Here is a 20,331-nt window from a genome sequence, read left to right on the forward strand (position 1 = left end):
CTGCCTTGTAAAGTGACTTCATTTTACCCAGGAAAGTCCCTGGGTGCTGGGCTGGCATCAGCCCGGACAGGACAAACTTTTCTTTATGTCCACGTTGCGATGGCAGGCCCAGTTCAGTCTCTGGAGGGGGCTGTCAGTTAGGGGCCAGACCTTGGTTTTAAATGTCTCCCTCATACCTTGTGTTTTATAGCCTCCATCAGGGGCATTATATACAGAGACCATCCCCCCCACCACCAAGATCAGTCGCCAACGAGCGTGTGGCAGGTGCCCTCAGGCAGCGGGCATGGGCCTGGGCTGCCCGTTCCAGGAGCTGGAACATTAGGATTTGTAGTGCGTAGTGCCTAGCGGTCCCCAATGAGATCAGGGCCCCCCTTGTACCAGGCCCTGCACAGGCCCCCCGAATGAGATCAAGGCCCCCCGTACCAGGCCCTGCACAGGCCCCCCGAATGAGATCAAGGCCCCCCGTACCAGGCCCTGCACAAACACAGAGGAAGAGCCAGCCCCTGCCCAGAGAGCCTGACCCCTAACCAGAAAGGGCGAGGGAGGCCAGGTGATCGGGGCACCGAGGCCCAGAGAGATTTGGTGACTTGCTCACGGTGGGTGCAGAGCTCAGAAATGACCCCAGGTGAGGAGACAGTTAGACCGGAAACAGCACCTCCCAGAGGGGAAAGGCCTCATGTCCCATTCCCAGCCCCCCTGAGCCAGCCAGGCCCCACCCTGGGGATCAGAGCCAGTGCCCCCTAGAGGGGAAAGGCCTCCTGCCCCATTCCCAGCCCCCTCCCCCGAGCCAGCCAGGCCCTGCTGTGGGGCCGGATCAGAGCTGTCATCCCCTGGAGAGGTGCTCCCTGGCTCCAGATTAGATAGCAGCAGGGTGAGGTGTATGGAAACTCCTCCCACCTGCCCTGCCCAGGGACAGCTCAGCGCTGCCAGGTAGGGGAGCCCCAGGGCAGGGGCTGGTGGTTAGAGAGAACGCCTGGAGCCAGGGAAAGTCTGGGCAGCAGGGCAGGGGTCCGGCGACTCTGCTGCTGGGGCGGGGCAGGGGACTTGGATGCTGCACTGCACTGACCCCCCTGAGTTCTGCCCAGGACCCTGCTGGGGGCAGGGGATGCAGGGAGCATCCAGCTGTGAGACAAAGGCCTGGCTGCTGGCGCCGAGCTCACTGCTCATCCTGGGGGGACTGGCACCCCTGCCCTGGCCCGGGGGGGTTGCCTGGCTGGGCAGAGACGGGGAAATTCTCCTGCCCAGCAGGGTTTATACAGCCCGGCTGCTCCTGCCCCCTGCTGGCTCAGAGGGGCTCTGCAGTGTGCACCTCCCGCCCACCAGTCCCAGAGCCCGCCCAGCCCCGCTCCAGGGCCGGGTTAGAAACGGGCGCCCAGGAGCACCAGCCGGGCAATAGGTCTGGAGATGGGGCTGGCCGGGGCAGGGGCCTGGGGCGGGGGAAGGAGGGAGAACAAATGAAAGGCGAGAGGGCAGGAAAAGAAAGGCATGGTTTAATGGGGGCCCGGCGGAGGCTGGCACAAAGGGGCGAGCTCAGCACGGGCAGCCCTAGCAGAGGGGGTGAGGCTGGAAGGCTCCAGGGGGTGGGGGTGGCGTCAGACGCCCAGGTCTGCGGCACCTGGCAGGGAAGCAGGGGCTGCCTGCAGCCCCCTGCCCCTCCTCCGAATGGTGCTGCCGCCCCCGCCCCTTCGCGCCCTTGGTGCCCAACTGCCCCCACCCCCACAGACCAAGCCGGGCGGGGGCTGGCCCCGTCCCCTGCTGCAGCAGAGGCGGAGCCAGGCTGCCCCTCCCCCGAGGCAGCCCCCTGAGGGTCACAGGGCAGCAGTGGCCAGCGTGGCCAGCACCACCTCCAGGTGTTCACGGTGCATGAAGGCCACCAGGCCGCCCCGGTTGGCCCAGCGCTCGGCCCCCACAGCGCCCCCCGCAGGCTGGCTGTAGGTCAGCTCTGGCAGCGCCCCCCGCTGGCCGGCGCGCCAGGCCTGCAGGGCAGCCTCCAGGTCCACCATCCCTCCGCCCAGGGCCCGCAGGATGGCATGGGGGGCGCACGAGTCCCACTTGAAGGTGCTGCCCTCCGAGAGGACGTAGGCCTCGGCCAGCCCCAGGATCACGCACAGCATCTTGTAGCCGGCGCCCGAGGCGAAGAGCAGCCGCTCCCCATACAGGGGCCTCAGCACCCGCTGGATGGCCGGCGTCTCGCTGCGGCTCAGGACGACGGAGGGCTCGGGGCGCAGCGGGGGCCGGCTCAGCGAGCACAGGCTGGTGCCCTGGTACGAGATGCCCCAGTGATACACGCCCTGCCACCTGCGCACAGGAGAACACCATGGGGACGGTGCCAGCTGCCACAGGGAGCAGCAGAGGTGGGGCTGACGGCAGCTGCTCAGGAGAGGAGCTCAGGGCTGGGAAAGCAGGGGGCTGCAGGTCGGGAGTGAGGGGCACCGGCAGAGCTGGGGGGAGCCCAGGTCTGGGCTAGCAGGGGGCTGCAAGTCGGGAGTGAGGGGCACCGGCAGAGCTGGGGGTGGGGAGGAGCCCAGGGCTGGGACAGCAGGGGGCTGCGGGTCGGGAGTGAGGGGCACTGGCAGAGCTGGGGGGAGCCCAGGTCTGGGCTAGCAGGGGGCTGCGAGTCGGGAGTGAGGGGCACCAGCAGAGCTGGGGGTGGGGAGGAGCCCAGGGCTGGGACAGCAGGGGGCTGCAGGTCGGGAGTGAGGGGCACCAGCAGAGCTGGGGGGAGCCCAGGTCTGGGCTAGCAGGGGGCTGCGAGTCGGGAGCGAGGGGCACCGGCAGAGCTGGGGGGGGGAGGAGCCCAGGGCTGGGACAGCAGGGGGCTGCGGGTCAGGGCTCAGAGGCACCAGCAGAGTGTGTGAGGGAAAGGGTTACACACACCCCAGGGTGGGTACCTGCCATGAACTGAAGCTGATCAGAGAGAGCCACGAGCCACTGTCAAAGCAACCCCCCCGGCCCACTTCTCTCTGCCCCAGTCCCTGGGGGAAGGGTGGGGTTGGTACAGGCCAAGGGCCTAGTGGCCTGCCCTGTGTGGGGTCCCCAGCAAGGTCCAGCTGCTGGGGTGCCTGCAGACCCCCCCCCAGGCCAGGGGCAGCGCCAGGATGTGCCCAGGGCAGGGCTCAGGGGAAGGTCCGGCGGTGAGGGGCAGGTACCTGTGGGTGAGGGGGTCCTCCCGGAAGAACGGCTCGTTGATGACCCCCAGGACCGGGTCCCCCGAGCTGCGGTCATATGCCCCGATGAGCACCAGTGCCGAGCGCAGCCCGGATGGGCAGATGCCACCAATGGGCGCCACGCTGGCCTGGCCACGGATATACTGATTGGTGGAATCTGCCAGAGAGAGGGCGGCGTCAGAAGCAGGCTCCGAGCCCCGCCCGGGCAGAGCACGAAGCCCCCCAGCCAAAGCCACATCGCTCCCTTTGTCCTCGCCATGCTGGCATGACTGGTACTAACTGGGGGTCTCGGCCCTAGAGCTGGGGATGTGGGTTCCCTCCAGGGCAGGGAGGAGCCACCGTGGGGGTGAGGCCATGGGTCAGCACCTTTTCCCAGCCCCAGGACAGGCCGGCCGCTCCCGCGCCCCTGGTGTCGTGCTCTGGGATGGCAGCGAGGGACCCCCCTTACCGATGGGGTCGATCCAGATGGCCAGTCTCTCCGGGGGGATTGCCAGCGCCACGGTGTCCAGCGCCGGGTCCTGCAGCGCCACCTCCTGGTGGATGGCCGCTGCCAGCAGCTCAGCCGCCGGCTGGTTCCGATCCAGGATTTTGAAGAGCAGCGAGGCCGTGTCCCGCTGGGTCGTGCACACCTGCACCACCAGGGTCTCTCCTGAGGGTGGACGGGCTTAGCCAGACGGGGCAGGCTCGGGGGCCCCCAGTACAAGGGGGCTGGAGTCAGTGTGATGCAGGGGGGCTCCCCAGATCAGGGACTCCCCCCACCCCAGTACAGGACCAGCTCAGACCCCCAGCACTAGCTGCCCCAAGCCCTCCCCACCCCATGCTGGGTTAGCATGGCAGGGGGTGGGGGCCCTTATACCTTTCCCAAGAACTCAGCCCCGGCCACCATGCTGCATGGGAGACCAGGGACCCCACTCAGCCAGGGACAGCGCCCCCCACTGGTAGCTCCATCCTGTCCCCACGCCGCCGACTCACTCACCCAGGCTGTTCTCAAACTTGTTGGACTCCTCCCCGCAGATGTGGCCGTGCAGCTCTGGGAACTGAAAGAGACAGGGCAGGGGGAGCTCAGGGTAGCACGAACCCCTTGTCTCAGGCCCTTGAGACTCCACCTCCTTTCGTCTAGGGGTGAGGGGACCCTGGAGGGGGGTGTCCATAGATGGGGACCTAGGCAGCTCCTTGCCTCGGGGATACGATGCCTTCCCCATGCCCCCAAGGGGCACCCCCTGCTCCCGCCTGGCCCCCCCCCCCCCCCCCCCCGGGGATGCTATTTGGATGCAGTCGGACAGGCAGAGGGGAGAGGCCCCAGCCCTGCAGGGTGCCCACGGGTACCTCCTTGCCCACGTCGTGCTTTATGACCTCCTGGATGAGCACGTCCGCCAGCGTCTTGAAATCCTGCACAAACTTCTTGTTCTTGTCGGTGCCCGTCTTCTCCTCAATGAGCAGCTGGAAGAGCGCCTCCTCCTGGCGGCACAGCTGGGCGATGCGGGCTGACTTCTCCGACGCACCCACTAGGCTCTTCAGCAGGGCCGACATGGTGGAGCGGGGGTCTGGAAGGGAGGCAGGGTTAGATGGCACCCAGGTTCCCCCTACACCTTCCCACAGGCCACGAGAGACCAGAGCCCACCAGACAGTGAAAAGGAAGGTCCAGTGATTAGAGGGCAGGACTGGGGGAGTGGGGCTCCCAGGTTCATGGGGAAGGGAAATGGGGCTAGCAGGAGAGCAAGGGCTAGGAGCCAGGACTCCTAAGTTCTATTCCCAGTTCTGTGCCTGACCCGCTGCACGACCTTGGACAACTCCTGTCTCCAGGCCCCCGTTTCCCCTCTGAAATGGGGAGACATGAGACTTGTCTCCCCTCTCATGGGGCTGGGGTTCAGAGCAGCCCCTAGCTGCAGGGCAGGCTGGAGAGGGGCCAGGACCACCACCCGGCATCGCGGTGTCAAAGGGGTTAACAAAACCCATCTCAAAATAGCTGGGTCTAAAGCAGCAGCTGCTAATTACAGGGCCCGGGGAGGTGCCCTGAGAGGGGGAGCCACCTGGCAGGCAGGGCAGGGCTCCCCCAGCTCCAAAGGCTTCTGGGAGAACGGCACATGCCAAAATTAACCCAAACTGTTACCAGATGTGACAGAGGCTAGGCCGAATGTCAGAGGGCAGGGGACTGCCACGGGGCTCTGGCCTGGCCTGGGTGGGGGACGTGCCACGGGGCCGTGGACTTAGCCATGGGGCTCCAGCCTGGCCTGGGGACGTGCCATGGGGGCTCCAGGCTGGCCCGGTTGGGGACGTGCCACGGGGACTCTAGCCTGGCCTGGTTGAGGACGTGCTACGGGGACTCTAGCCTGGCATGGCTGGGGACGTGCCACGGGGATGTGGATCGAGCCACGGGGCTCTGGCCTGCCTCACTCCCCCAGGCAAAGGCTCCTTGTGGGGGATGCTGGCTTTGGTCCCACGGCAGAGCACTGGGGCCAAGCTGGCAGCGCATGGGGGAGGGGAAGGAGACTGGGGCAATTCCCCCAGCCCCTCCCGCTGCCAGCCCCCCGCTGGCTTGGAGGGGCGAGGCTGGCTGGTGGGGAGCAGTTGGCGGGGTGCAGCCTGCCAGGCCTCGGGAGGGAGACCCTCACCCACCGGTGCCATGGGCTTGCCCCATCAGACCTCTGGCCTCCCCAGGGGGCGCCAGCCCCCTCCCCCGGGCCATACAGGGCCAGCAAACAGCTCCCTGGTCCGGGACAGAGACCGCTCCCCTCCAGTGGGACCCCCCCCTTGCCTGAGTCAGGCCCCCGCCCAAACCGGGAGGCCCCACATTAACCCCTTCAGTGCCAGGCAGCATCCCAGGCCGGAGCCAAGCCAAATGGCAGCAGCAGCTCCCCCCCCTCAGCCTGTGTCCTGCCCCCCCACACCTGTCAGTTCCCCTCCAGCCTCTCAGCTCCCCCCCAGCCTCTCAGCTCCCACCCCAGGACTGTGTCCTGCCCCCCTACACCTGTCAGTTCCCCCCCAGCCTGTGTCCTGCCCCCCCCAGCCTGTCAGATTTCAGCCTGTGTCCTGCCCCCCGAACCTGTGCCCTGCCCCCCCAGCCTGTCAGTTCCCCCCCAGCCTGTGTCCTTCCCCCCAGCCTCTCAGCTCCCCCCCAGCCTCTCAGCTCCCACCCCAGGACTTTGTCCTGCCCCCCTACACCTGTCAGTTCCCCCCCAGCCTGTGTCCTGCCCCCCCCAGCCTGTCAGACTTCAGCCTGTGTCCTGCCCCCCGGACCTGTACCCTGCCCCCCTAGCCTGTCAGTTCCCCCCCAGCCTGTGTCCTGCCCCCCCCCAGCCTGTCAGACTTCAGCCTGTGTCCTGCCCCCCGGACCTGTGCCCTGCCCCCCTAGCCTGTCAGTTCCCCCCCAGCCTGTGCCCTGCCCCCCCAGCCTGTCAGACTTCAGCCTGTGCCCTGCCCCCCGAACCTGTGTCCTGCCCCCCCAGCCTGTCAGTTCCCCCCAGCCTGTGTCCTGCCCCCCCCAGCCTGTCAGACTTCAGCCTGTGCCCTGCCCCCCGAACCTGTGCCCTGCCCCCATAGCCTGTCAGTTCCCCCCCAGCCTGTGTCCTGCCCCCCAGCCTGTCAGTTCCCCCCCAGCCTGTGCCCTGCCCCCCCAGCCTGTCAGACTTCAGCCTGTGCCCTGCCCCCCGAACCTGTGTCCTGCCCCCCAGCCTGTCAGTTCCCCCCCAGCCTGTGCCCTGCCCCCCCAGCCTGTCAGACTTCAGCCTGTGCCCTGCCCCCCGAACCTGTGTCCTGCCCCCCAGCCTGTCAGTTCCCCCCCAGCCTGTGCCCTGCCCCCCCAGCCTGTCAGACTTCAGCCTGTGCCCTGCCCCCCGAACCTGTGCCCTGCCCCCCCAGCCTGTCAGTTCCCCCCCAGCCTGTGCCCTGCCCCCCCAGCCTGTCAGTTCCCCCCCAGCCTGTGTCCTGCCCCCACCCGAAGCCAGGCCCCGGTCGAGTGCAGCATCGTGCAGCCCCTGGCCGGCCCCCGCCGGGCCCCCCCGTCCCCCCGTACCCAGGGATGCTGCGGCCGCTCGCTGGCGCGGACAGTCACGGGTGGGACCGTCCCGACACCCCCGCGAGGGGCGGGTCCCCGCCCGGCCATGTGACGCCGCGGGGTTAACCTCGTCGGCGCCGGGCCGCCCCCCACCCCTCCGCCAGGTGCTTGGGCGTCGCGTCCGGGGGGACCCGGGTTAGGACCGGAGCCGCCGCCCCAGGCCCCGGCTGTGACCCCCCGTCCCCGCTAGCCACAGTGGTTATCGCTGGGGAAATCGAGGCACGGGTCAGGCCAGTCGGCGCAGAGCCTGGACTCGAACCCAGGAGTCCTGAGTCCAGCCTCCCCCCAGGGACCCCACCCCCTGGCCAGGGCCAGGAACAGAACCCAGGAGTCCTGGCTCCCGCCCCCTCCCCCCACTGCCCCATTCGCGGGGGTCCGGACCCTCCCCGGGCCCCTCGGCGGGTCGGAGCCCGGAGCGGGGCAGAGTTGGGCCCGGATCGGGCCCGCCCGGTAAGTCGCTGTTTCTAACCTGCCAAGACCCGAATTTTGGGTTCTGGGTTTCCCAGGCAACAGCTGGTGACATCAGCGCGAAAGAATCAGGACAACTCTCAGGCCTTGGTGATGTCATCAGTCGTTGCCATGGTGAAACAGCGAGCTCTGAACTCAGGTCCTGACAGGTCAGTAAAAGAGGAACTGATTTCCGCTCTCAAATCATTCTGACACCTGGCACTTTACACACGTTCACCCGAGATCCCGGGACCGCTCCCCCCTGCTCAACAGGGGAAACTGAGGCAGGGAGGGGGAGACTTCAGCCTGGCTACACAGCAAGGCTGGCACAGCTGGGGACAGAACCCAGGAGTCCTGGCTCCCAGCACCCCCCTCCCAGAGCTGGGGATAGAACCCAGGAGTCCTGGCTCCCACCCCCCCCCCCACCCCCCGTTAAAGCTGATTCCCCACTCTGGCACTTCAAGTGCAGAAGGTGGGGCCCACAAGCATTCTAAAAATTAATATTGGCCACTCCAGGGTGGTATTAAATTCCCAAGGTTACAGGTTCTCTCTGACCTTGGCTGGGTAGATGCTGCCACCACCCCAGTGCAAAACCTCTTGGAACCCGGGAAGGCGCTCTTGGGAATTGCTCCCTGTGGGGCACCCTCAAGCCCTTTCACACACACGCGCCCCCCTCGGGGAAGAGCTGAGAAAGGAAATCAGTTGTAGCCACCAGCTAGTTAAACAGCATGGGGACAAACCTCTTAGGGCACCAAAACCCAGCCCTGTTCCTAAGATAGGCAAATTGTATTAGAAACAAAAAGAAAGGAGACACACCTGGAACTTGGGCTTTTGCTGGATTTAAAAAACCCACTTACAAAAATCAAACATCAAGAATAACCCTGAGGTCCAGCATAAAGGTTACTAGCAAAACAAAAATATGTGGGGTTAGCCCTGAGGAGTCCACGGGCCAATAAGAAATAACCCTAATCATGTTTTCCTAGACATGCCCTAATTTCCTTACGCATCGGGGGGTTCAGATCAGCAGTCTCTCGGGATGATCTGATGGTTTTTCTTAACTGGCTTAAAGCTTTTCATGCTGCCTGTTCCCCGCTTCCCCGGAGAACTGCAACACACAGACAAAGGGAAGTTTTCCCCCCAATTTTGAAAAGTTCTAGCCCTCCCATTGGCTTTTGTGATCAGGTGCCCACTCCCTTCCTTTTACCTGTGGGCTTGTTGATCCTTTACAGGTAAAACAAGTAGAAAACAGACACCAAGAGGAAGTCCATAGCCAACTGGCTGGCTGGGTGTCCACAAAAGGGAGCTACCCCCCTCTCATTTATCAACCCCCCCCCGCTCTAACCACTAGGCATTTCTTCCTTCCTTTATAAGACTAAATCGCACCCCCCACCCCATGGACATTCTAAGCTGCCCCCAAAGGCTGGGAGCCCTCCCAGAAAGACCCTCCCTCTGCCCCAGGCACTATTCAGCCCACTGCCCCTGACAGGTGGGGGAGGCCCAGCCTCGCCCACTGCCCCCTGGGACCTGCTCCCTTCCTGCAGTGGATCTGGGCAGGATCCCTGGGCACGGGCTTCTCATCACCCCCGGCTGTATCAGGCTCCTGGAGCGATGTCCAGCAGCACCCGTGTCCCCTCCAGGCCCCTGGAGGGAAGGGAGCTGAGCCCAGAAATGGTCTCACAGGAGCTGCCTTTGGGGTGGGAGGGGAACACACGGGGGAGGGCAGTGCTGGGCCGCAGGGGCCGAAGGAAGCAGGATTTTTGCTGGGTGTTTACAGAGAATCATAAATCCAGGGGCCTCAGGGCCCAGTGCCATTGAAGGAGCTGTTCCCTGGCCAGGGAGCCATGGCTGTGGCTAATGGCCCAGTGGTTTATGCTGCATTGTGTGTTTTTATCCTCGCCCTGTGATGGCCAATGGCTCTGGAACGCCCCTTCCTTCAGGGGGCCATGGCCCTGCAAGCCCCTGGCTGGGGGCGTGGGCCAGTGTGGGATGGCCTAGGGCTGCCTAGAGAGCCAGCCACAGCCAGGGAGGGAATGGCACTCACTGCCTTCACTCCATTGTGCCATGGTACCATGATCCCGACTCGCAGCCGGCTGCTATGGGCTTCCTCTGCCCTGGGCTGCCGACGCCCCTCAGCCCCGACCCGCAGCCCCCTGCTATTCCTGGGATCCCCCTGCCCACGCCCCTCACGACCAACCTGCAGCCCCCCTGTCAGCCCCGCCCTGGGCTCCCTGCACCCCCAGCTCTGCTAAGGCTTTGTAGCCTGTGAGGAAATGGCTTTACACCCCCCCACCCCACACACACATGTGCGCACTCTGGGGCAGGCCTGGTTCAGGCCATTAGCCCCCAGCCTGACTCTGCTCAGCCAGCCACAGACCAGGGGTGCTGCACACTCCGCCCCCACTAGGTGGTGCTCTGAACCCTGATCTAGAGTCAGAGAAGCAGCCGGCGGGGGGATGTTCTGATTGGCTAAGAACTGGAGAGATTTTCTGGCACCCAACAGCCCAGGTTGAACCCACCCAGCATCCACCCTGGCCACAGCTGGTGCTAAAAGACCCCCCCGCCCCCGTGGCAGTGAGATGGGCTGGAGGACTCAGTGACGATGAACGTTTCTCTACCGTGCACTCGGACCCGGGTGCCCAGGTTCCAGGCCTCTGGGGACACCCGCTGAAACTCCCAGGCACCGAAAAAACCCTTAGATGCTTTGGAAAATCTTGATTGTGCTACTGGGTTCTGAGTCTTCTGCACACGGCGCAGGGCCAGACGAACCTCGGTGCTTCGCTTGGGAGCTGTTTGGGCCAGGGACCGGTTTCTGGTTCTGGGTTCGTACAGCGCCTGGCGCACGGAGGGCCCGGGCCAGGCCTGGAGCGCCTCAGCAGCACTGCAATGCAAGGAGAATAAGAAGTCACAGTAACTGGGCTGCGGACGTTGGACGGACATTTTGGCGCCTGCGTTTGAGCTCATTGTGTGGTATTTTCACATGAAAGTTTAGGCAGGACACAAAGTAGAACAGGTGCTTGATATGTCCCTGGAGGTCCGCAGTGGCCTCACTGCCCACGGGGCAAATCCCAGTCATGGAAAAGATAGTGACAAATTCCTCCCACCCCAGAGCAGGAGTTTCCCAACACACACACAGATAGGCACACATGCGCACCCCCTCCCCCCCCCGAACTAGCATCTACATTCAAAACCCAAACTAGTGTAAGCATTACCTGGCACCATGGCCCCTCCCTGTACAGCTGTTAACAGACACTCAGAACACGCTCGGGCCTGCTGAATGACCTTGGACAAGTCACTGCTCTGCTCAGTGCCTCAGTGTCTCCATCTGTACAATGGGGCCATGGATCCTGCCCTGCTCTGTAAAGCACTTTGTGACACTGTGAAAAGTGCTGAGTAAGCACTAGGGGTTACTAGGGGATGATTATGTACAGGCCCAGCTCCCAGAGTCATGTTCGTACAGGAGAGTTTCCGTTTTCATCAAACAAAAACAGACAGTCACTAGCTCTCTTGGTTGCAGAGAAAAACTGGACACGTGACTGGAGTGGAAACCTAAAAGCTCAGACACCAGAAAGGGGGGATAGAGAGAAACCCAAATTGATTCATAATTTTAAAAAACTCATCATTTTTATGCCACTCTCGTGATTTTGGCGGCCCTGGCCATAGGCTGGAACAGCTGGGTAGGACTATTCCCCCCCCCCGATTTGCACTAAATCCAATTGCAAACTCCCCCACTTTATAGTGAAACCAATCCCACTCCACCTGCAGACAATCAGCTGCCATGCACCCCTCCCCCCCTTTACTGCCACCCCCTGGAGCAGGCATGAATTAACGTCCTCCCCGGGACCCTCCCCCACACCAGCACCTTGCACCCCGCTCAGCAGCAGCCACAGCTAACTACAAGTGGGAGGGAGGGGGATGCATGTGGCCGGCTGCTGGCCCTGAATAGGACCTGTAGGGCTTTCCTGGGTGAGGGGGGACCCTTGCCCAATTCTAAGCGCTTGGTGGGGTGAGATGAGCCCTGCAGCACCTCCCCCTGGTGGATGCAGGACTGGGCTCGGGGTACGACTGATTTCCTTCAGCCCTGCGTGTCACGCTCTTGGCACAGAGTTTGCATCAGTGGCTGCAGCGGGCTGGGCAGGCAGCACCAGTTCCCGGCTCTTTTCAGTGCCCAGCCTGCCCTGCGAGGCAGTGAGAGGCTCGTAAGACGCCCTCCCTGTGGGGCTCATTGCCCAGTGGGGTAGGTTCTCTGGCCTTTTCAGCTCCGATTCAGCTGCTCGGTGACAAGCACATCAGCAAACAACACGACCAATGGACAGCCCCGGCCCTACGAACGCTGCAGCCCACGCGTGGTTTTATGCACATTCTGCAGTGCTGGTAGGATTGTGGCCTAAATCCACAACATCTCTTCCCCCGCTGCTGAAATGCAGCCACCTCTGGTGCAGAGCACACCAGCCGTAAGCACAGCACCTCCCAGTCCAGACACCCTGGGCCAGGAGATTCCAAGCCCAGCTGTAACTGTGGCAGGGGGAAGGGCAAAATGTAAATGTGTTTGGCCAGGGCACAAAGGACAACCCTTTACGCTGAGGAAACATGTCATGGGCCCAGCGGGTTTAACGATACAGACCAAGCTGGCAACACTGGGTACACCCAGAGATGGCTGCAGGGCGCCCAGGTGAGCGATCTCTCTGTGGGCTGCATGGAGCAATGGTTAGAGCAGCCATGTTCCCGGGGGGGCTCCCCCACAAAGAGGCAGGCATTAAAACAAACCCTTTCCAACCATTCATTGTTATTTCCCCATCTCTTCTCCCTTTACGGTCACAATGCAGCACAAGCCCCAGGCTGTAGCTTCAACTCCTGTCCTCACAGAAACCCCGGCGCAGCGAGACGCAGCCTGCAGGACACAGCACACAAATAAAAGTCTTTTAAAACAAAACCTCAGCCCAAAACCCCAAACGAAAACCAACCAATCCAACAAGAATCGGGCTAATGGATAAAGAAACTGACCTGACATGTACAGAACTGAAACCTGTCCTTTGACAGCCAAATACTGAGTAAGGGCGTCTGTCCCTTCCTCCCCCGTGTCCCCACGGCTGCATCTCACTGAAACTGCACCTGCCTTAGGGCAGGATGGTTCCTCTTATTTGTCTGCAAAGTGCTGTGCAAACTGTCCCACTCTGTGTGTGATAATTCCATGAACATTAGCGGTAAAGCACAGACAAGAACCCAGGAGTCCTGGCTCCCAAGACCCTGCTCTCAGCCCTAGAGCACACGCTCTCCCAGAGCTGGTCACAGAGAAAATTCTCAGTCCCCCTCCCCTGAACTTCCCACTAGTTCACACACCCCCAGCACTGGGAAGAGAACCCAGGAGTCTGGACCCCCAGCACCTGATGGCTCAGCCATTCCCACACCACCACCTCCTGCGCACGCACAAACTTACACACAAGTTCCGAATCAGTCAAGGATTTTTTAAATGATTTTCTCCTTGCACCTGAGGCTGGGGAGGAGCGGACAGAGTCACATGCCTTGCTGTGCATTTCTGCAGAGAAGCCAGTGGCCCCGGCCCTGCATCTCTGCTTTTCCACTCTCTCTCCCGCAGCCAGGTTCCCCACTCATGGCATGGGGTTCATTTTTCTCCCGATGGAGAATCCCACGGAGAGTTGGGATGGCAGAGACCGTGCCGGAGGCATGCCCGCCTCCAAGCTGCTATTGCCCCGTGTTCAAGGGTGGCTTCAAACAGGAAAAAACTCCAGGCATGAAGCAAAGATTCCAGCCGGTTGGAGAGAAGAACCGAACCAAAGGGGGTGCTGAGCATGTGAAAATCTGGCCCAGGAGTCGATGTGGTTGGCTAATAAATGGCCCCAGCAGCCCCTGTGTTGCTCCAGGACTGGCTGGGGCCGCCAGGAATATTTTAGGGCACCTGCAAGTCCAGACCTAGCTCGAAATCTGCCTCTTCCCTTTCCCCATCCGGAGGTTTCAGCTAATTCCCCCAGGGGAAGTCGTGCTCATGGCACGAGGATCAGGGCTTGGGGCCACTCACAGATGGGGCTTCCTTTAGCCTCACCACCCCCCTGCAAGGGAGGAAGTAGCTCTATTTCTGTCCTTCTGGTGGGAAACTGACGCATGCTGAGGTGCAGGGACCTGGCCAAGGTCACTGAGGAAGGGAGCCGGGCCTTTGGAGCCCCAGCATAGGCCCAAAGCTGCAGGACAGAGCCAGGCTTGCTCGGCCCACGCTGCCTCCTTGAGGAGTCAAGAGGACCCACAGTGTGGGGCCTACAGTCAATGGATGCACAGGCCCATGAGCGTCAGGCCCAATGTTTTCCCCAGGAATTGAAATTGGGGGGGTGTTGGAATATTTGGGGGGCGGGGGGTGAGGGCCAATGAGGGTTGAGACCATGGGGGCAAAGGTGGACTGTATGGCACATAGTAAAAACTGAAAAATGTTTCACGACTATTTTATTAAATTTAACTCATGTTTTAAAATCATCACAAAAATTAAAGTTGGCTACTCAAGGCTACTATGAAGCACGACATCTACATCCGTCTTGGTTTCTTGTTCTAATTTTGCACAACTCTTTGGTGTCTTCTTGTGTGTCCGTTACTTCCAGGCCTTCATGACATGCTCATGATCAGGCAGACGGCGACTTCTTTCAGAACACAGAATTCTATTCCGTGAGGAAGAAGAACGCTCGGCTGTCGCTGTTGTGACTGGGAGTAGAAAGAGACGAATTCCTACGTCTTTCATCCCAGGAAACAGAGCACAAAGATTGGGTCGAACCACTAGTGACGATAAAGAAGTTGAAGTTAAATCTTCATTTGTTTGTCGGATGATATTCCACTCTGTGTTCAAAATTCTCTATTCTGTCCTGAGCACATGGCAGCCCCATTGCTGGTCGTGCCTCACTCCGCTCAACTGTCGGTGTTTTATAAGACAGGCATCTGTAAAAGCTATGTAGAGGTTGAGTAGAATCCAGAAATCGCATTGTAGATTTGTAAGAATCAAGTCTCTGTACTTTTTCAGCTGGCTTAACAAACACTTCTTGTCATTTTCACTTAAGGACCTTCATTTGTCAACTTCTGGACTGAAGTCTTTGTTTCTTCCAGTACATTTTCAATGGATAACTCTCTGATTGATCCAAGGGTAGCTTCTATTGCTGGACAAAGATCTACTACTGTTGTAGCAGATGCCTGGATGACATTGTTTAATGACCCAAGTGGTTTCAACAGTAGACTTACAAGAGAGAGAACGGTGATAGTCTTCTCTGAACTTAGTAACAAAAGTAGTCCATCAGCCTGTCTACCCAGATCTGTCCTATCCTGGAGGATACTTTCCAAAGCCGGTAATAACAGTTGCAGTAATTTTAAGACAACAGCCAAGAATCGCTCATGAGAAAGCCAGTAGGTTTTCGCAGGTTGGACTAATTTGAACTTCAGTCCCAGTGTATCTTCTATTTGTTTCCAAGACGTTCAGTCCTTGTGGACTCTTGCTGAAAAAAAGAGTATAACAAAGCCATTACATTTATGGCTTTTTAATGTCTTTTGAAGATTCTGCAGCTTGTACTTGGGCTAGCTGGAGTAGATGGCCTCTGCAGTGTGTATAGGAGAGATCAGAGTTACACTTTTCTCTGAGCAAAGCTTGTGCTCCACTATGTCTTCCAGAGAAGTTTGTAGCTCCATCAAATGCACAAGCAGCCACCTGTCTGGGGTTCAACTGACAAGCATTTAACTCTTCTAAGATGCCACAGATGCAGCTGATGTGTCTTCTCTTACCTGAACACCTAGAATGCATCTGCTGGCCTACCACGGACATCAACATACGCCATGACTTAACACCTGATGCCTAGTTGCACTTGTGCTTCATCAGCCATGAGTGCACATATTCTGAATATGGCGGGAGAGGTCTTCACTTTTTCAACGGCTGAGTCTTTCGCTGTTGCACCGCATGTGTCTAGCCAGTCAGCTGAGTTTCTTGCAGAAAGATAGGGAGCATTTGCTGGTCTTGTTCGAAACCAGTGTCCAACTTCAGGATTAACAAATGACAATGCACTTAACATTGGCCTCCCGTTTGTAGCGTGTGGTATCTCTTGCTTAAATAGAAAGTAGGTACAACAGCCATGTTGGTTCACATAAATTGAGTTATGTCTCCAACATTCTTAACAGCCTCATAAGTTCTTCTAAAATTGGCTTTGACAGTGACGGGCTTATAAGGCTTTCTGCATGTTGATGCAGTCCAGAGGCCCAATGTTTTGCAGCCTTTTCATATAGGTTGTCAGTATTGGCTTAGCTGATCAGTCTGGCAAACCAAGCTCCTCCACTTTACTATATAAATCCATGATATGCCCACATCTTGAATACTGCATACAGTTCTGCTCACCCCATCTCAAAAAAAGGTCTATTGGAATTGGAAAAGGTACAGAAAAGGGCAACAAAATGACTGGGGTATGGAACAGATTCCATAGGAGGAGAGATTAATAAGACTGGGACTTTTCAGCTTGGAAAAGAGGCGACTAAGAGGGGATATGACAGAGGTCTATAAAATCATGGTGGAGAAAGTGAACAGGGAAGTGTCATTTACCTCTTCACTTAACACAAGAACCAGGAGTCACCACATGAAATGAATAGGCAGCAAATTTAAAACAAACCAAAGGAAGTGTTTCTTCACGCAACGCACAGTCCCCCGTGGAACTTTTTGCAAGGGATGTTGTGAAGGCCAAAATTATAACAGGGTTCATGGAGGTTAGGTCCATCAGTGACCATTATCCAGGATAGGCTGGCATGCAACATCCTGCGCTGAGTGTCCCTAGCCTCTGTTTGCCAGAAGCTGGGAGTGGACAACAGGATGGCTCACTCTTCATTTCCTCTGAAGCACCTGGAATAGTCACTGTGGGACGACAGGATACTGGGCTAGATGGACCATTGGTCTGACCCCGTCTGGCCATTCTTACATAAAAGATATTTATAATAATAAAAAAGTTTAGTACAGAAACTCCCCAAGATAATGACCTCTTGAGACAGCGATGATGTGAGATAAGGACCTTGGCAAATAAGGCATTTTAAAAATGTCCCACTAGGAAACATATATTTATATAAGTTTCCCAGTCACAGAACTAGCATTCTGGAGCGACGTCACTAAAACACAGTCCAGTGCTCTGGCCACTGTTTGTCGTGCCACCGTTCACCCTACCGCTCCGTCCCCAATGGCCCTGCACCGTCACTTTCTGCTGCCCCCTGCCACGTGACCTCTGCGAGTGGGTCTCTCGCAGTTCCACCGGCTCTCGGGGGGGGGACCTCGCTGCTAGTGCAGGCTGGGCTGTCTCCTGTCCTGCAGCAGGTCTAAGCACTTAGACCTTATCAGTGAGTTCAGCTCCAGTGGTCACTTAACGGAGCCTAAGCAGCTCTGTCTTTAAACAGGAGAGAGGGGCAGGTCAGATAGTGCCTGTGCCCACCCCACCAAGCAAAACACCTGTCCCCACCCTCTGTCTGTGCACTGGGATCTGGCATCCAAACTTCCTGCTTAGCGAGTGCCGTTCAGTTGCAGGTGACCAGGGCTTAGTTTGCAAGGAACGAGGTGCCGGGGCTCAAGCAAGTTTGTTACTTTCCTAACTGATGTGACAAGCCCAGAGGTCCCAGGGCTCCGCACTGCTGAGCCTGGAGCTCAGCCCTGGCAAGCCCGAGCACAAAGTAAGCACGGCGGGAGACCCCCTCATTCAGGCAGGCCGAGCACAGGCCTGCTGCCCTTTACTCGTACAATGAGGAGAACAACATTTCATGACCCCCACATTTAACATGACCAGGATTTGTAACTGACACCAGCCAAAATCGATCACTTGGGCAGCACAGCTCTGGCTGCCGGATACCCCGGCAGAGCAGGCGAGTCGTGTAACTACCCTGAAGCCTTTCCACCCGTCCCGGCTCATCACTAGCCGTCAGGGGAGAGCTCAGTCAGGCCTCGCTTATAAATAACCAGTTGGAACCATTAGGGAGGTCGATGTAGCTGAGACGAATGTGCCGACATTGTCATAAATAACAGCTGTATGGGGAAGCTCGGCTTTGTTCAGACTTTCCCAACCCATTCTGCTTTCTCGGGTACAAGTATTTTCTCATACACTGTAGATGCTTTTAAAGTGCGTATTCATGTTTCAATTTCAATTCAAGCTTCCAACCCATGACTAAATTAGCAACACTGCATGTAACTGGGGCGGGGGGGTTGAGGAAATTCAGCAGGGCCTACTTGCCCCCTAGGAGGCGGGTCTAGGGAAATCCCTGCCATGGGGACCATCTGTTGCCCTCCTGCACAGCACAGGCCAGCGACCCACCCCCAGTGATTCCTGCATCCCCATGGTGCTGGCTGAGCCATGGCATGTCTCAAGGCACCGTCTCCGAGTGGTGGAGAACCCGCCCTGGCCCCGGCACTGTAAAGAACTCCACCTTATGTCGAGCCTGACTTTGCCTTGGAGCCCACATGGTGTCACTTGGAGACCGGGCGCCAGCCGCCTCTGGACCCTGCCTTGAACAAAGGAACTGGGCCGCACTCAGCTGCTGCTGGGGGGGGCTGGTCCATGCGGAGCCTGTTCCCGCTTTCGCCACATCCGGTTCTCAGGCCCCTGCATGCAGCCGCTGATCCCAGCCCTTCCCTTCCACTGCTGCCCTCCCCTGCACCATAGTCCCGCTCATGGCCTCCAGCCACTGCGGCCTGTGTCCGTCTGGCCACCGCACGTGGCTCCTGGTGGCCATCCAGCAGCTGTCTTGCTAAAGCTGAGTCTACTAATGCTGCACCAAGGTCCCACCCTGCCTGGCACACCCCTGGATCCCAAAGACCCCCAGGGAGGAGGCTGGCAGGGCTGGCTTATGTGGGGTCCTCATTTCTCAAGCCCTGAGCGTGCCTAAGGCTCTGCATCTGCCCCAGCCTGCAGGTTCCTTGCCAAGGCGGGGCTGTGGGTGCAGCACCGGGGATGGGGGCTGGGGGGGGGAGAGCTGTGGGGCATTAGATGAGATTCCCAGACGTTAGAGCTGGGCAAGAGCTTTTGGGGTCAAATAATCCATCCTTAGTTGTGCTGGTCTGGGTGCTCATTTCCAGGCTAGTTGAGATCTTCCAGGCTGATCTGATCTATCTCTCTATCCATCCCCCACACCCCCTCTTTCAATCTATCTATCCATCCCCACACACCCCCTCTTCCAATCATCTATCTATCCATCCCCATACACCCCCCTCCATAAATCCCCTCTGTCTATCCCCACACACAGCCTCTATCTAATCTATCTCCCCCCACACCATCTGTCTATCTCCCCACACCCCCTCTATCCATCTATCTATCCCCAGACACCCCCTCTATCTATCTATCCCCAGACACCCCCTCTATCTATCTATCTATCTATCTATCTATCTATCTATCTATCCCCCCCACACCATCTAATCTAATCTATCTATCCCCACACCCCCCTCTATCTATCTATCTATCTATCCCCCCCACACCATCTAATCTAATCTATCTATCCCCACACCCCCTCTCTATCTATCTATCTATCTATCTATCTATCTATCTATCTATCCCCCCCACACCATCTAATCTAATCTATCTATCCCCACACCCCCCTCTATCTATCTATCTATCCCCCCCACACCATCTAATCTAATCTATCTATCCCCACACCCCCCTCTATCTATCTATCTATCCCCCCCACACCATCTAATCTAATCTATCTATCCCCACACCCCCCTCTATCTATCTATCCCCCCCCCCCATCTAGAGCAGGACAGGGAGACCTGGGGATTTTCACTGGATGATTCGCTACTTGCACTTGGCGCCCCTCCGCCTCGCATCGCCCCGGGCCTGTCCCCCGTGATAGCGGCTCCAGCGCCCCGTCTCACCTGGCCGGCTCTGCCCGCGGGCAGCGGAGCAAGGCGGGCGGCGGTTGCCGGCCCCCTGGCTGGAGCGGGAGGTGCCGGGACTTGTCTCGCAGGGCGGAGGGGGGGATCGCTCGCGTCTCGTGCTTTGGGCACCGGTGCCAAGGCAGGGAATGGCCGGGCCACGTCCGGGTCCGGCCCCTCCGGAGCGGTGGGACCCGGGCAGGGAAGCAGCAGCTCCCAGGTGCCAGGCGAGAGGCTGCGCCGCACTGAGCGCAGGGCAGCGGAGGCGCCGGGGGCGAGACCTGGGCAGCGCCAGCCGGGGACAGGAGCCGGCAGGAGGCTTGGCACGGACCCCCCCTCCCTTGGCGATGGACGGGGACGCGGCGGCGGCGGGTGGGGGTCCGCAGCTGCCGGCTGGGGCCGGCCGGGGGGCTCAGCCGGGGCCGCTGGCTCTGAGCCGGGGCAGACAAACGCTGCTTTGGGTTCGCCCCCCGGGCCATTTCACCCCGGGCTCTGGACCTGCCCCGGGGCGCGTTTATTTCGCCGCAAGCAGCAGCTCCTCCAAAACCCAGCCCTGCCGCGGCGGGCGGGGGGGTCCCTGGTTCTTTAAGGGGCGGCCGGGCCGCCCCCTCCCCCGGGCCGGGCGCGGAGCAAGTGGCGGAGCTGGGCCCCCCTCGCTCGCGGCTCGTTCCCCTCCGGTGACAGCCCTTTGGCCAGAGGATCTTTTGTTGCGTCCCCAGCCAATCAAGGCTTTTTACGACACAGTTCAGTTGGGATATAAAACCCCGAGTCTTTCTGGCTCCCCCCCCCCCGGCCAGCAT

At 59.6% G+C, this 20,331-nt stretch overlaps 2 protein-coding genes across 4 annotated transcripts; both read right to left on the bottom strand.

Moving 5' to 3' along the window:
* Window positions 1-1,469: 1,469 nt before the first annotated feature.
* Window positions 1,470-10,428, bottom strand: LOC125627456 (inositol polyphosphate 1-phosphatase). 3 transcript variants are annotated; one of them, XM_048831577.2, is made up of 6 exons: window positions 10,284-10,428; window positions 4,494-4,711; window positions 4,144-4,204; window positions 3,616-3,816; window positions 3,150-3,324; window positions 1,470-2,298 (listed from the first exon to the last, which is right to left on the bottom strand). In XM_048831577.2, exons 2-6 carry the CDS (start codon window positions 4,695-4,697, stop codon window positions 1,809-1,811), a joined length of 1,131 nt encoding a protein of 376 aa, XP_048687534.1. In that variant the 5' UTR covers window positions 4,698-4,711; window positions 10,284-10,428; the 3' UTR covers window positions 1,470-1,808. The 3 variants fall into 3 exon arrangements, with proteins under 3 accessions (XP_048687534.1, XP_048687532.1, XP_048687531.1); XM_048831575.2 differs by lacking the exon at window positions 10,284-10,428 and adding an exon at window positions 7,691-7,810; XM_048831574.2 differs by lacking the exon at window positions 10,284-10,428 and adding an exon at window positions 7,180-7,299.
* On the bottom strand, window positions 8,488-20,196 carry LOC142069689 (uncharacterized). Its single transcript, XM_075121691.1, has 3 exons — window positions 19,532-20,196; window positions 10,435-10,546; window positions 8,488-8,773 (listed from the first exon to the last, which is right to left on the bottom strand). The coding sequence occupies exons 1-3, from the start codon at window positions 20,008-20,010 to the stop codon at window positions 8,732-8,734; spliced, it is 633 nt and encodes a 210-aa protein (XP_074977792.1). The 5' UTR covers window positions 20,011-20,196; the 3' UTR covers window positions 8,488-8,731.
* Between the last annotated feature and the right edge of the window lie 135 nt (window positions 20,197-20,331).

The sequence above is a fragment of the Caretta caretta genome, chromosome 20 (assembly GCF_965140235.1).
Source record: "Caretta caretta isolate rCarCar2 chromosome 20, rCarCar1.hap1, whole genome shotgun sequence".
Classification (NCBI taxonomy): domain Eukaryota; kingdom Metazoa; phylum Chordata; order Testudines; family Cheloniidae; genus Caretta; species Caretta caretta.